Here is a 14,904-nt window from a genome sequence, read left to right on the forward strand (position 1 = left end):
ACACTGATGTTGAATTTTCTAGTGATATCTGGCAACCGTGAGTTTAAGTGAAGTGAATTAGAGTTAGTGAAGGAGAGCTGCAGTGTACTGTATGTGTACAGACCGAACAGTTCCTACTCTTTATTATTTATAAAGAAGTTTGAATTAAACCCAGCTTGTAGCGTTAGCATTATTATTAATTTACGCCGCACGAGGCCGCTGTGTCTACACGAGCAGGTGAAAGTTCAGGTCATTTTGCGGGATCAATAAAAGATGGCGGTTGTGAGCTCAGAGAGTTGAGAGAAACCGATGATGTAGAGTTACTCTTTTCATCATAATGGCTTTTCTGCAGTATTTCCACACTTGTTCGGTTGACTGAGGAGATGAAAAGCAGTGTGAAAGTAACTCGGTGTAGATGCATTTTGGACTTCCTGTAGTTTTTATTCTGATTGTATTCTACAACTCTGAACATGTCACTTGCACCGGTGCGAATAAATATTTATTCACAGTCGCACAAAATACTTTTCAGTCGCAAATGCGAGTGAAATGGTCGCACTGTAGAGACCTGGGTTTATCTGTGGAGTTTTTTCCAGTTCTGCGTGATGACGTTTAAAGTCCTCGACAACCTCCGTAGTGCCATTTAGCATCATGCTAGTGTCATGATTTCCCCTCGCACAAGCACTGGAGCTCGAAGCGAAGCTGGCCGCTAGAGGGATAAAATCCTAACTCCGTTTCCGGCTTTTGGTACTACAGAATGACGTCATCCCTGCACCGCGCTATGTGATTGGCTGTAGTTAGGAAGCGCTTGATCTGAGTGGAGAAAACAGCGGAGTTTTCTATGAGCGGAGTTTTCAAAATCCTAATCGCGATCGATATTCCATTAATTGTGCAGCCCTACTCGTGGGTCTCGTGCCAGAGCTCTGGGGAGGAGATCACCACGTTGACCTCTGACTGGGGCTCTGGAGCTGAGCTAAGGTCGCCACATTGACCTCAGACAAGTGTTCAACAGGTGTGACCACCTCGTGCTCATGCTGGAACTCGGGAGATGAGGTTGCCATGTTGACAACCGGCTGGAGCTCGGCAGGTGAGACAACCTCGTGGGCCTCAGGTTGGAGCTCTGGGGAGGAGGTCAGTGTGGTTTGCCTGCTCATAATAGGTGGTGAACGGCAGGGCAGGTTTATCTGCGTGCTCCAGTGCTTAGCGCGAGGGGAAATCGTGACACAGTGCAGTTAATGCTCCAGGTCAGATACTCAGAGATGTGTACTCCCAAGAGCTTGAAGTTAGTCACGCGTTCTCCATTTATGTAAATAGAGGTGTGTGCATGACTTTTAGTGGCCTGTTGTAAATCCACAATAAGTTTCTTGGTTTTTTGGGGTATTGAAAGCCAGGTTGTTATTGGTGTACCACTCCACCAGGTGCTGGACCTTGTAAGCTGTTTTATTGTCTTTGCTGATAAGGCCAACCACTGTGTTGTCATCTGCAAACTTGATTATGGTGTTATAACTAGGGATGTACCGAATGTTCGGCAACCGAAATTACTCGGCCGAAAATAGCAAAAAAATCATTTTCGGTGTTCGGCCGAATAAATTTGACCGAACAGTGACGTGTTTGATGACGCGAGCAAATAGCCTAGCAACCAGAGTGAGACGCGCGAATGTCACAACCTCAATGAGGGGGCGCAGGCATGTACGAGCTACGTGCACTTCGGGTGTTTACTGTGGACACGTGGGTTTGTTTTGTTTCTGTTCCGGAGTATTCTGTCACGTCGCGAGACGTAAGGGAGTAGAGTACGGAAGCAGGTAAAAACGTATTTATTTAAGGGCAGGCAGACAAATCCAAATCGTAATCCAAAAAACGTAGTCAAGACAGGCAAAGGGTTATCGGGCGATCGGCAAACAGGCATAAACGGGGCAAAGCAGGAATCAGAGTCGCGGTCACAGAAAACAGGGTCAAAACACAAAACAAGAAACATGAACTAGTACTATGGACTGGGAGCAGAAAAACCAGCGGGAACTAAATGAACTGATCTATAGTTTAAACTAACTAAATCTATCAAGGAACATAACATTAACAACGTATCTAACTCTACTATATCTACTATAATACTCGGCGAGGTGTACAAGGACGCGAGCGGTATATATCCCCAATATAATCAGCCGTATAGAACCCAATAGAACCATTTTTTCACTCTTGTCAATGCACTTTTTAATGCACGTTTTTTGTTGTAGGCTACAGAGTGTTCCATTCTTTCAGCAGTCAGTTACAGGCCTAACATCGGCTATTCAAGGGGCTCAAAGATGACCACATCAAAATATTTTTATTTTACTCATTTATTTATTTAAAGTTATATTGTGCCTTGTTGGTAGCCTGTGCCTGCTGGAATGGAAAAAAATGTTCAGTGTTAAATAAATATTTTGAAATTGTAGTTTTTGTAATTGATTTTTTTCTTTGAAAAGCAAGACAAAATAGTAAAAAGCACATTTTGACTATTTAATTTATGCAATGGTGAAAAAAATGGCAAAATAAATGGAAAAAAACGTTTAAAAAACAGGTTCAGCATTCGGCCAAGAATTTTCATTTCGGTGCATCCCTATTTATAACCATAGGCAGGAACCCAATCGTGGGTGTACTGGGAGTAGAGGAGAGGGCTGGGTACACAGCACTGTGGAACACCAGTGCTCAGAGTGAGGGTGGAGAAAGTCATATTGCCGAGCTTCACAGACTGTGGTCTGTCTATGAGAAAGTCCATTATCCTATTGCAGAGGGAGGTACTGATGCCAAGGTGGGTGTGCTTATTTATCAGCTCAGCTGGAGTGACGGTGTTAAATGCTGACATGCAATCAATACATAGCATCCTCACATAGGAATTGCTGTTATCCAGGTGGATCAGGGCTAATATCACTCTGAACGATAGAGAAGAGAGTAACGTCACCACTCCTACCCAGAGAACACAACCAATTTTACTGTCTTGAACTCCCAGACACAGACAGCTTACTTACTTTTAAGAAGTCTCAATCAGGTTATTCCAGTCCATCTCAGGGCATAACAAACATTTACCCATTCACAACTAGGGGAAATTTAGAGTAACCCTAACCCTACCACCTAACCCTAATGTTGGAAGTAAATCAAATAAGAAATAAAACACAAGGGACACAATGTGTAAGGAAAGAATTGTTTTTTTTGAGGATAACTTGACTGTAACAGGTTAGTGGGCTAAAATTGGACCCACACTAACTCCTAACTCAGGTAAAATCAGGTGGATCAGGTCTGACTCCACCCCCTGAACTTTTGGTTGTGTAGGGAGGAGTACTGTACTTTCATTTACCCAGTGGCATGTTTTTGTGAGGGTGAAGGAAACTGGCATTGCCTGGGAAGAACAAACAATGTTAGGTCAACGTCTGTTAACTGTGTTTTTATTCACTTTAGGGTTCCATGTCCATGGTCCGTCTGATCCTCTCATTGTCCAGCTGGGAGGCTCAGTGATGCTGCCCTGCTTTGTAGAGACTCCTCTACCAATGCAAGAACTGGAAATAAAGTGGAAAAGAAATGACTCTGAAACTCTAGTGCACTTGTGGCAGGACGGAGAGAGTCATCCGGATTCTCAGAACCCGAGTTATCGTGAAAGAGCTCATTTCTTCATTGAGGAGATCGCTCAGGGAAACTTCTCTCTCTTCCTGACGAACGTGACCCGGGAAGACGCAGGAGTTTATAAGTGTGCTGTTTACACAAAACATAACTCTGATGAAATTCTGATTGAAATAAAGGAGATTGGTGGGTAAATTTTTTCACCTAATTCACTTGATGTTCTGTAAAAAAAAACATGAATTAAAAAGGAGGTCAATTCTGTTGATGTAAAATCAAAAGTGTAAACAATTCTCATTTCAGAGCGTTTGATCGTGTCTGGAGCCCACGTCATATCTGCGTATGCGGGTGAAGATATCACTCTGAATTGCTCTGTAGACTCACATATCCCAGCAGAAAATATAGAACAGGTCTCATGGATGAAAATGGATGGAGAGATCTTAGTGCTGCTCTATGAACATGGTGAGGTCCACACAGACTCGTCCCATGAGAGATACATGGACAGAGTGGAAATGTTCAGCGCTGAAGAAAGAAACAAAGGAAACTTCTCATTGAGACTGAAGGATGTCCGAACTGACGATAAAGGGCTGTATACATGTTTAGCATTCTCTGGGGCATTCTCAGATAACACAACTGTGGAAGTGCAGCAGCTGGGTAAGTCACTGTTTTAATGTACAAATCATGTAAAGATGTACCAGAGCTGAGTGCTGAAATACGCTGGAAGTGGATTATCATGACTAAAATCATGTGCACTCTCTGGGTCATGTAATGGAGACAAGTGTAGAGTAAAGTTTAATGAAAACGGAGTAGAACAGACAGACAGAACAAGAACTACGAACGCGTGTCAGGACTAAGGAACATAACCATAAGATGACAACATAAACAATCGCAAGACACTGAGTGCTGTGGAAAACGTGACTATATACACAAGTGCTAATGAACCAAAACATGAAAACAGGTGCAAACAATCATGTGATGGGATCATGTGTGGTGCAGTGGCTGATGGGAATCATAGTCCAGTGGTTATTTCGGCATATCCATGACACTTTCCCCTGTCAGTCACAGTGACGTGGTCACGTAATGGAGGCTGAGACAGAAGCTATTGCAGGTATGGCAGATTAATTAAACAAAGTCCAAAGGATTGGGCAGAAATCAATAAACAAAGACAGGCAGAGGTCAGGCAGAGGTCAGGTGATCAGGCAAATGGGCGAAACTAGGCAGGGCAGAGAATCGAAATCAACAGAGTAAACAAAGGTCGATGATCAGAAAGCAAACAAGATATAAGGCTTGGACATTCGACAGAGACTAGGCAGCTGAACGTAATACTTCACAAAGTCATTGTGTAGAAGCGGTCTCCTTATACTGGGGTTCTGAGTGTGTGAATTGGATGCAGGTGTGCGTGATTAGAATGAATGAATGTTCTGGGAATTGCAGTCCATGGCGGCCATGTTTGTGGGCCGCGGTGCAGGATGGGAAATGTAGTCACTGGTTTACTGTGATATGACAGACGCTAGCCAACCGTCAGCATCTGTGAGGTCATGTGCTACCTATCCTCTATGTGTAAGCGCATTATTCTTGATGATATCAGTCCCTTAAAATGTCCATTGATTGCTCTATGATGACTGTTATTTATCATTTTTTTAAAAAGCATTTTAACTGTAATATGAAAATGTATTTATTAGGGAAGCAGGTCCACTAGTAAGTTGATGTGATGAACTATTATATAATATCACCAGTTGTTCTTTATTTCATCACAGATATTACAGTGTTATAATGTTTTAATAACTCTGGTGTTTGTGCTACGCAGGTTTTTCCTCTATGCAGGTTGGAATTTTTGTTTTATGTGCACTGGGATTTGTAATTGGATCACTTATCCTAGGATACTTCTCTTATACATCTTTTAAAAATAATGGTAAGTCTGACCTTCATTTTATCACTTCGGAAGTTTGGTAAGGTTACATTTCAACTTAATAAAGTAAACTTAATACAAAATGTTCTTTATTGTGTTTGTAGATGACAGCAGAAGAGCCCTAGCTATACAATTGGGACATGTAATTTGTCCTAATATTACTATGGTCATTGTCTTCATCCTTTGGGGTGTTACTGATGGTAAGTATCACTTAGACAAGAAGCGTTGCTGGTGGCTCAGATAAACTGTTCACAGAGCAAGTTCTCAGCTTGGTCAGTGAATGTGACCTGCACCTCATCTCGCAGAAGAACTTCTGTCTGAAAATCTGTTCACCGCTATTGAGGTCAGAGTGGTTCTGCCGACAGAGCCTTTTATTCCTTCTGCACAGGCCACAAAGCCCAGAGCATCAGGGAAAATGGCTGCCAAGAACTGGAGGAAGAAATGACAACCTCAGCCAGCCCAGCACTGTGAGATGAGGTGTGAGTGGTCACAGACCTCTGACTGCGCCTTCACAGATGTGTAGTTCTTCAAGCATCTGGGAGAACCATGACCCTGTTGGTCTCTCAGAAGAGAGCGTGATGACTCACCATCTCAATCCTCTCCCATAGAGAAAAGATGCAGTTGCTGGATGTGCCTGTGGACCTCCAAAGGTCTTTTTAGACCTGTAGTAGCCACAATGCATATCGCTTAAACTGTGCCTCCCAAGCAGCTCCCTCCCAGACACCTTTTTCAGATTTTTGTTCAGTCTATAGCCTGTCCACCGGCCTACCGGATCCCAAAGCCACAGTCATCACTTCAAACATCCACTCAGAAGTCCTTAAGAAGTCCTTCAACCCCATTGTGGCACAAAGAAGCCAGGCTGATAAGGCTGGTACCTCATGAGGTAAGCCATTTTGGCTTCTATTCTATGAGGCTCATTTTGAAGCAGAGACGCAGTGACTGGAGGACATAATTCAACTGCTCTGTGGCCGCCTGTGGCCCCTCCCTATACGCAGAGATATCCTAACTCAGGCTCACTGGGAAATACTTCAGCCTCATCCAGAAGGTCTGGCTCTGGGCCTGGTGTGTGAGAGGTTCAATCTGACCACAGCCTGGTTACCTGAAAGTGTTATCATGACCGTTCAGAATACGAGAGCATCGGTTATGAGATCAGTCTATAATTGCAAATGGCGTCTGGTTTAGGAGCGGTGCACAGCCTCAGGCTCAGTTTCTTTCCAGTGTCCCGTTCCTACAGGAACTGCTAGATAAGGGCAAAGCCCTGTCCAGCATTAAGGAATACCTGGCTGCCATTTAAGCATGCCATGTAGTTTTGGGGAACAGGATTGATGAAAGGGCTCCTCGACTCCACTACAGTCTAAAGCTTTCACTCCACGGGACTTGTCTGTGGTGCTGGATGTATTATCAGAACCGCTGTTCGATCCTCTGGATCAGTTAGATCTTATAGCACTTTCTTTGAATATGGTGATGCTGCTGGAACTGGCTTCAGCAAAGTGCATTAGTGACATCCACGCTGATAACCATGCTGGTAAACCCATCATGTATGCAATTTATACGGGGCGAGGCTCAGGTTTTACTGGAATCTAATCCTACATTCATCCCCAGAGTTATCGAAACATCACTGACGTGTCAGGTGGCTGGTGTCACGGAATATTGCTTCTGAGGGACAACGTGAAGATACCTCACTCGTGCCCCCAGAGAACTGAGGATATGGTTGTGACCTAAAGATATTCAACCCCTTGTTGTCGCCCCATCTCCATCAGTATTATGATAGAGAACACACCGCTGTACTGCCAAAGAGGAGACATGAAAGAAATTAATTCAGAGGTGCCATTAACATCTTTAAAAAATAAAGTGGTTAGCACGTTGAACTTACACCTCCACCAGGGTTGCGGGTTCGAGTTTGCATGTTCTCCCCGTGCTGTGGGGGTTTCCTCCCCAGTCCAAAGACATGCACGGTAGGCTGATTGGCGTGTCCAGTCATGTCCGTAGTGTATGAATGTGTGTGTGAGTGTGCCCTGTGATGGATTGGCACCCTGTCCAGCATGTACCCCGCCTTGTGCCCCATGACCCCTGGGATAGGCTCCAGGTTCCCGCGACCCTGTAGGATAAGGGGTACAGAAAATGCATGGATGGAATAATTGACAGTAATAGTAATTCAATAAAGAGACACTATTGTGTCATATTAAACTCAGTGGGGTGTTGGTTAATAAACAGTTTCTTTATTGGCTGTGATACATTCATTAATTCATCGATCTTTCCTCCAGGGTTTTTGACAGAAGCAGCAACTTGTTCAGCACTGAACGGTGTTCGGATCCTTTTTCTACTTTGGATTGCTCTCCACTTGAAAACATTTGAAGGTATGAATTGATGATCTCATGGATAAGTGGTCTTATGAGATCTTCTCAGTTATTGGCATTATGTAAATATATAGCTACAAATCTGAAAGAATAATCCATTTGCAGTTTAAATTCGCAGTAAACACGTTTTAGATATAATCCTTTAATAAATCGTTTTTAAACTAGTTTTCTTTATAGAAACTGTGTAATGTTACATAACAGAGCAGGAAATAATGACTTTTTGAGTATCACTGCCATTACATTTAATTGTAAAGTGTTAGATTTGGCACTTTGTTGGAGGCTGTTTAATGTGACACGGGATCAGCTGCAGGTGTGTATAAAGGTCTGCATGTCTGATAAAGTCATTTAAATATTTATTTTTACTTTCCATCCCTCACCTGGACCCATCCTAGAATTTCATGCACAGTTCAGGATTACTTTAGTTAGGCTTTTTGAAACTGGGAATGAGTTATAATGTGGGATTTATGAAACACTGGCCTAATCAGTACGTACTGTGTCCTCATTATATTGCAGGTTATCCCCGCCAAATAATTAACCGCTTGGCAATTCAACTACAATATGCAGTGATAACTGTTGTTGTTTATTCACGTGAGTATCAAACCATTACACCATTACCATCTGCAGGATCTTATTTCACTCTTGTGTAAAGTAAAAAGAGAAGAAAGTAAAGTCTTTGGAAAAGATAAAAAAGAATTAGTCTCTATTTTTATAATTTCTAAGACACAAATTAAAGTCATTGTCAGGAGGTAATTATCCGTATCAGCGTCTTGGTCTATTATCTTTTGTCACATCTGGGAAAATGATATTACTTTGGTTTAACCCCTTGCTTGGGGTAGAGAAGTCATTTTAAATGCACAGGTCTGATTGTGCTCTATTAAAAAAGAACGAGACAGAGCTGTTTGAATGTGACTGCTGTTATATATGTGACTGGATTATAATTGTTCCAGCTCTCCTCCAGTGCAGTTTACTTCATCTGAGTAAAACTTTAAACTTCATTATTAAGGCTTCTCGCTGCAGTTGATGTGATAACATCTACCGCTTGAACAATCCCTAAATCCAAAACTGTAATATTTTATTTTTTTTTATATTATATTATATTACTTATTTCCTTTACATGTCTTACTTCTGTATTTCTCTAAGCAAAGTGTTTCATATTTTTGTTTACAAAGCACTGTATGTATTTGTGTAATATATACTAACATTATTTTTTGCTTGTGTTATTGTCTAGCTATTGTTGTGGATGTCTGGTATAATGTAGACACTGGAGGGAAAATGTTTCTTCTGATATGTCTGCTACTGGGGCCACTTCTGACTCTTCTGTATATTCTATATGTTATCACTACTAGTAAGTATTTCAAGCATTTATAGTTTTATATTAAACATTTCTTAATGTGTTTAAGAACAGAGAGAGAGGTACATCAGATCTACATTATAGAATTAATGTACAGATACATTCCAGAAATGTTATTACATGTTTTAAACAATTTCACACAGGCTTAATCAGTCACCCTTTTATTCCTGAAAAAAGGGTTGTGTTTGTGCTTTTCTTACTATATTCCCTCCCCAACAGAGTTTCTACACTGATTACTCTTATTCCATGACATAGTGAACCGGTATCAGGATTTATTTATTAATAGACACTTCAGAGTACTTCTGTAAGTTCAAGATCAAAATCGAGGATAACTGAGACACGCCTCTGTGTATAATTCTAAAATAACTTCTAAAATAACTTCTAAAATAACTTCCCTGCTGATGATGTCCTGTTGAACATTTCTGTGTATTTATTTCCTTTAAAAAACTTTAGATTTTGACATTAATTAACTGTTTACATTTACATTTATATTTATTCATTTAACAGACGATTTTATCCAAAGTGACTTACAAATGAGAAAATACAAGCAAGTGATCTATCAAGCAGAGAACAGTACAAGTAGAGTTACTGTACAAGATGTTTAATTGAGTTCCAGAAGAAGCAATGTGCACAGAGTAGAGGTATAAGGTATAATTTAAAAATAATCATTATTTTAGGGGTTGGTTAGGTGTTGAGGGAAGAGGTGGGTCTTTAGCTGTTTTTTGAAGATGGAGAGATTCTGTGGTCCGGATTGAGGTTGGAAGTTCATTCCACCACTGAGGAACAGTTAGTGTGAAGGTTCTGGAACGGGATCTTGAGACACACTGAGTAGGAACTACTAAACGTCGGTCATCAACTGATCACAGACTGCATGAGGGAACGTAAGCCTTCAGGAGAGAGTTGAGGTAGGGGGCGCTGTTCCAGACAAGGTCTTGTAGGTCAGTATCAAGGCCTTGAACTTGATGCGGGCAGCTACAGGAAGCCAATGGAGGGAGATGAAGAGGGGTGTGATATGGGTTCTCTTGGGCTGGTTTAAGACGAGGTGTGCTGTTGCATTCTGAATCATCTGAAGGGGTTTGATGGAGCTGCTGGGAGACCCGAGAGTAGTGAGTTGCAGTAGTCCAGTTTAGAGATAACAAGAGCCTGGACTAGTATCTGTGTAGCCTGTTCGGTGAGGTAGGGTCAGAGTTTCTTGATGTTGTACAGGATGAACCTACTGATCTGTGTGAATGCCTCTGATTTTCTGTTTCTCAATCCTACTGAATCAGTTCTGGTGTTGAGGACAACATTATACTATTTATGGTATTTTATTTATCTTTCACAACAAGTGAATAATTCAGTTCTGTAATTATTCACATGTAAATGCATATTGTAATTTGCTGTATTTCCATATTAACACATCGTAGTTACACAGGTCCTTACACTGGAATAACAGCACTGGTGTATAACTGTAATATTACCTTTTGTTTCGGGTAGTTGCCATAATACCTGGAATATAAATACCATTCATGTGTTTTTATTTATTGTTCTTTTAAAAATGCCTTACAGACCTCTGAAATAACCTTTTAATGATCCTCTATTTTCCAATACAGTGTGCCGTGGAAGGACTCTACAAAAACGAGCAAGCTTAAGTTACATTATTACAGAACTCAGCAATTGTCTACGAATATGTGTTATTATAAATATATATAGACTTCATCCAGGTAAGTACCACTTTTTGCAGGTAATGTTATATTTGATTGACATGTACGTTTCATTAAATGTATTATTATATTTTCCCAAGCACGTCTTATCCTAAAAGCTATTATATACAGAATATAAAACATTCAGACTGCATGTGTAGATGTAATGTAATTGATTTCACACACTAAAGCTTTTAAATTCTAGATATTTTAAATATTTAAACATATTCTCTATATTTTGTTCCCTCATTGTCCAGACCTACTAACACTTACATACAGTACCCTAAAATCAGTCTCATCCCACAAGATTTCAGTTTTAGTCGTGTATGTGATGAGCCTGGAGCATATTATCTTCATCAGCACAATTACAGACACAAATAATAATTTCAGATTAAATCTGAACCTTCTCAAACAAAGTGCTGTATTAATGTAATGAACATTCTCTGTTTCTCAGGACTTCTGGCGTTGGCACTAATTCCATTTTTGGCATGGATTTGTTTTATCTCTCATTATTATTGCAAGCGTGTGTGTAAGTACATTATATAATTCTTTATTTGACTCATTTTAGATCATTTATGTTTACCAGTCAAACATTACATTAGATGTAATATGCGTTCATAACTATATTATTTTATCTTCAGTCCACAGACATTACATTATTTAAAACTCTATATGTGTAGATAACAGTTAACTGATTACACAACTCCATTCCTAAAAACTTTTACATACAGACTTTGTGTGTTGGTCAGGAATACAGTGAATTCAAATGTTTACATTAATAAATGTATTATTTTCACAAATGTACATGATTCTAAACACATTTCACTTTTGTGTTCGTATAAAATGCATGATATACTGAATTCTAATTGATTGTAGATTTAGTTTGAATTTAATTTGTTTTAACTTCTCTCACTTCTCTCTGGCTGGAAAACTTGATAATGTTAGTGAGGAATAAAATCATGCTTGTGATGGTATATTCCATCAGATTTGGGTATTGTATTAACAGTTAAGTAGCTTGCTAGCACTGCGCTAACACTGCGGTACAGAAATCCTGGTACGGAGCGTGCAGCAGATTTAATAACCTCAGTAAGACCAGTGAGAGATGTGTCATGTGAAGTGTGTAAAAACACTCGTTTGTTTTTGCAGTTTTTTTACTCTGTATATTATTGATGATCCTGGAGGTTCTAAGTGCATCAGGGTCGATCTATGTCCATTATGCCATTGCGGATAATGTGAAAGGTAAGTACCAGTCCTGCTTCAGTACTGTTTATTGGTAGAGGAGATGCTTTTCCACTGGATCGTCCTCACATGGTTTCATGTACAAAAGAAGTTATAATTGACTACGTTTACATGGACAGCAGTAATCTAATTATTGACCTTACTCTGATTAAGATAATAATGTGATTAAGGTGTTTACATGAGTCGCTTTTAGAATACTCCTGTCATGTTCCCGTTTTACATGTTTTAGAACATGATTAGATTAACAGTCCGCGTCATTACGTCACTGCGCCACGCCGTCTGACGTCCCTCCAGAATTTCACGTATCAACATACAGTTCGTCTTCGTTATGGGACCGTATACAGTTTTGGGTGTTTTTATTTTATTTTTTTTACGAACGCTTTACGTGCAGTTAATTATTTGTCATGCTATACATGCTAATAGACAACTGCTTGAAGCCGTGGGCTGCGTCCCAAACTGGGTGCTTACCATCTATATAGTAGCCGAGATACAAGTATTTTCCCCCACTACAGGTCTAGCGTAGGCAAGTATGCGGTTTGGGATGCGGCCGAACTCTCTTGTTCGCTGTAATACTGCCGTGTGTGATCGTGTCCTGTCGCAAAATGCGGTGAAAACTCTCACACGACGTTCATAATGTGATTAAGGTGTTTACATGTCTGTAATACACGTCCATAATGCGACTAAAACAGGAGTACTCCACCTGTCTTAATTCAATTAGTACTTACTTCGATTATGACCTTAATTAGATTAAGGTAAGTAAAAATTGCTGTTTACATGGTAGTTTCTTAATTAGAGTATGGTCTTAATCGGGTTAATAGTGGATTATTGTTATCCATGTAAACGCACTGAATGTTAAATAGTTAATCAGGAAGCTAATAATAATCCAGTACAAAACACGACCGTGTGTTTTAGCTTTCAAAGTGATTTTACTGCAATTCTGTAGTGAATTCTGTGGTTTGTAGGTTGAAAATGCAGGTAAAAATGTACCTTTTTCTCACTTTGTAGAACATGACGCGCTGACCTGTGTGACTGCATTCCTCCAAATCTTGACCACGATAACACTGTTTATAAGTATAAAGTATTTATCAGGTATTCATTACTTTTCTCATCCTTTTCAAATACTTTTTATTTTAATAGCATGATTAAAAAACGAATAAATTCAGATCAATTCAAAGGAAGTGGAAGAAGGAAGAATTCTTTCTGTAGTAATAGCTTGTTCACAAGTGGAGGCTTCATTGGTATTGTTGATATTGTTGATATTGTTGTTATTGTTGATATTGTTGTTATTGTTGTTATTGTTGTTGTAATTGCTGATATGGGTTTCTGTTAGGAGACATTTCTTTAGCATTTATGGAAGGAGTATCGAGTAGGTGCTTTGTAACAGTCAGTAAGTTTCCAGGTTTTTGTGATGTATGAAAATGAATTCAAGATAAAATCATGTTAGAACCCTTTCTACCTTTATTGTGACATTTTAACCTGCTAATTAAAGTGAAAAACACTAAAAAATCATTTTAGGGAAAAAACCCCGAAAAACAAAAAACTTCCAATCCCCAGCTTGCATATGTGTGCATGCCCCTTTACAAAAACAATTCCAAGGCATTGGATATACCATGGAACACTGTAAAGACAATAATCAGCAAGTGGGGAAAATTTTATTACAGTAAGAAAATATTACTAAGAACAGGACGTCCCTCTAAAATTGATGAGAAGACCCGGGGAAACAGCTACAGCAACACTAAAAGATGTACAGCATTTTCGGGCAAGTTCTGGTTGCTCCCTACATGTGACAACAATCTATGTTATGGGCTATGGGGTAGGGGGGCAAGACGGAAACCTTTTTTAACCAAAAGATAAATAAATAAAAAACATCCCATCTCCAAAATGTCACGATTCCCCCTTGAAGCAGCGTGCTCTAAGCGCAAATGCGTGAGCACCTGCTTTTCCGTTGTTGACTGTAACGACATCTGGACACGTGTGTTTTGTTTATGTTTCTGTCTCCTCCCTGTTCTGTCATTGGCTGGGATTTCACGTGGGTCTGAATTGCTCTCAGCTGCTTGCGGTTTAGACGCTGATCATGTCCGCATATATACCGCGCGCCTCCCATCACACAACGCGGAAGATTAATACTTTAGAGTTAGTTTAGTTCGTATCGTAGTCATAGTCACGGTCCATGTTTAGAGTTAGTTTAGTTTGGATCACAGTCACGGTCCATGTTTAGAGTTAGTTCGCGCTGGATTATCCGCTTCCAGTCCCTCGTCATAGTTCGTTTCTTGTTTTGTTTATCGACCTAGATTCCAGCCTTGCCCCGTGTATGCCTGTTTGCCAATCGCCTGACCTCTTGCATGATTGTGGATTACGTTTTGGATCATGTTTTGGATTTGTCTGCCTGTCTCTCTTTCTAATAAACAACTGTTCATCCAGCACTTGCATCCGTCCTATCTCTGCTCCGTCACGATTCGTGACAGAATCTTCCGCCAAAACATGGATGCAGCAGGAGAACGGAGGAGACGCAGAACCCGGAAGTCGACGCCAACCGTCCCCGCTATGGACTCCGTCCACTTCCCACAATGGACATTTATGGAGCTTCCTGATCCATTTGACGGATTTTTCGGTGCCCCTGAATATTTTCTGGTAGACTGTCAATACTATTTCGCCAGCCTGTTAGACCCTAAGCCAGAGGAGAAGCAATGGCTCCGATTCATGTGGTCTCGGTTCTTTGGACCGGCCCGTCAATGGGTGCAGCTCAAACTGGATAAGCACTGTAGGAACCTGGACGGTGTAGAACAGTTTGTGGGGGAATTCATG

The 14,904-nt window shown here is 40.5% G+C and overlaps 1 protein-coding gene across 3 annotated transcripts in view; it reads left to right on the plus strand.

Annotated features, from left to right (window-relative positions):
• Positions 1 to 14,904, plus strand: part of LOC128617181 (uncharacterized) — a 62,698-nt gene that overhangs the window by 3,848 nt on the left and 43,946 nt on the right. For all 3 annotated transcript variants that reach the window (XR_008387531.1, XM_053640221.1, XM_053640220.1), the window contains exons 2-12: positions 3,406 to 3,750; positions 3,865 to 4,215; positions 5,369 to 5,473; positions 5,575 to 5,670; positions 7,735 to 7,827; positions 8,341 to 8,415; positions 9,056 to 9,172; positions 10,771 to 10,881; positions 11,315 to 11,389; positions 12,007 to 12,099; positions 13,105 to 13,188. Coding sequence is in view for 2 of the 3 variants with exons in the window: in XM_053640221.1 (XP_053496196.1) it covers positions 3,406 to 3,750; positions 3,865 to 4,215; positions 5,369 to 5,473; positions 5,575 to 5,670; positions 7,735 to 7,827; positions 8,341 to 8,415; positions 9,056 to 9,172; positions 10,771 to 10,881; positions 11,315 to 11,389; positions 12,007 to 12,099; positions 13,105 to 13,188 (1,545 nt within the window). In the remaining variant the exon portion in view is untranslated. The remainder of the gene's footprint in view (positions 1 to 3,405; positions 3,751 to 3,864; positions 4,216 to 5,368; positions 5,474 to 5,574; positions 5,671 to 7,734; positions 7,828 to 8,340; positions 8,416 to 9,055; positions 9,173 to 10,770; positions 10,882 to 11,314; positions 11,390 to 12,006; positions 12,100 to 13,104; positions 13,189 to 14,904) is intronic.

Source organism: Ictalurus furcatus, chromosome 13 (assembly GCF_023375685.1).
Source record: "Ictalurus furcatus strain D&B chromosome 13, Billie_1.0, whole genome shotgun sequence".
Taxonomy (NCBI): Eukaryota; Metazoa; Chordata; class Actinopteri; order Siluriformes; family Ictaluridae; genus Ictalurus; species Ictalurus furcatus.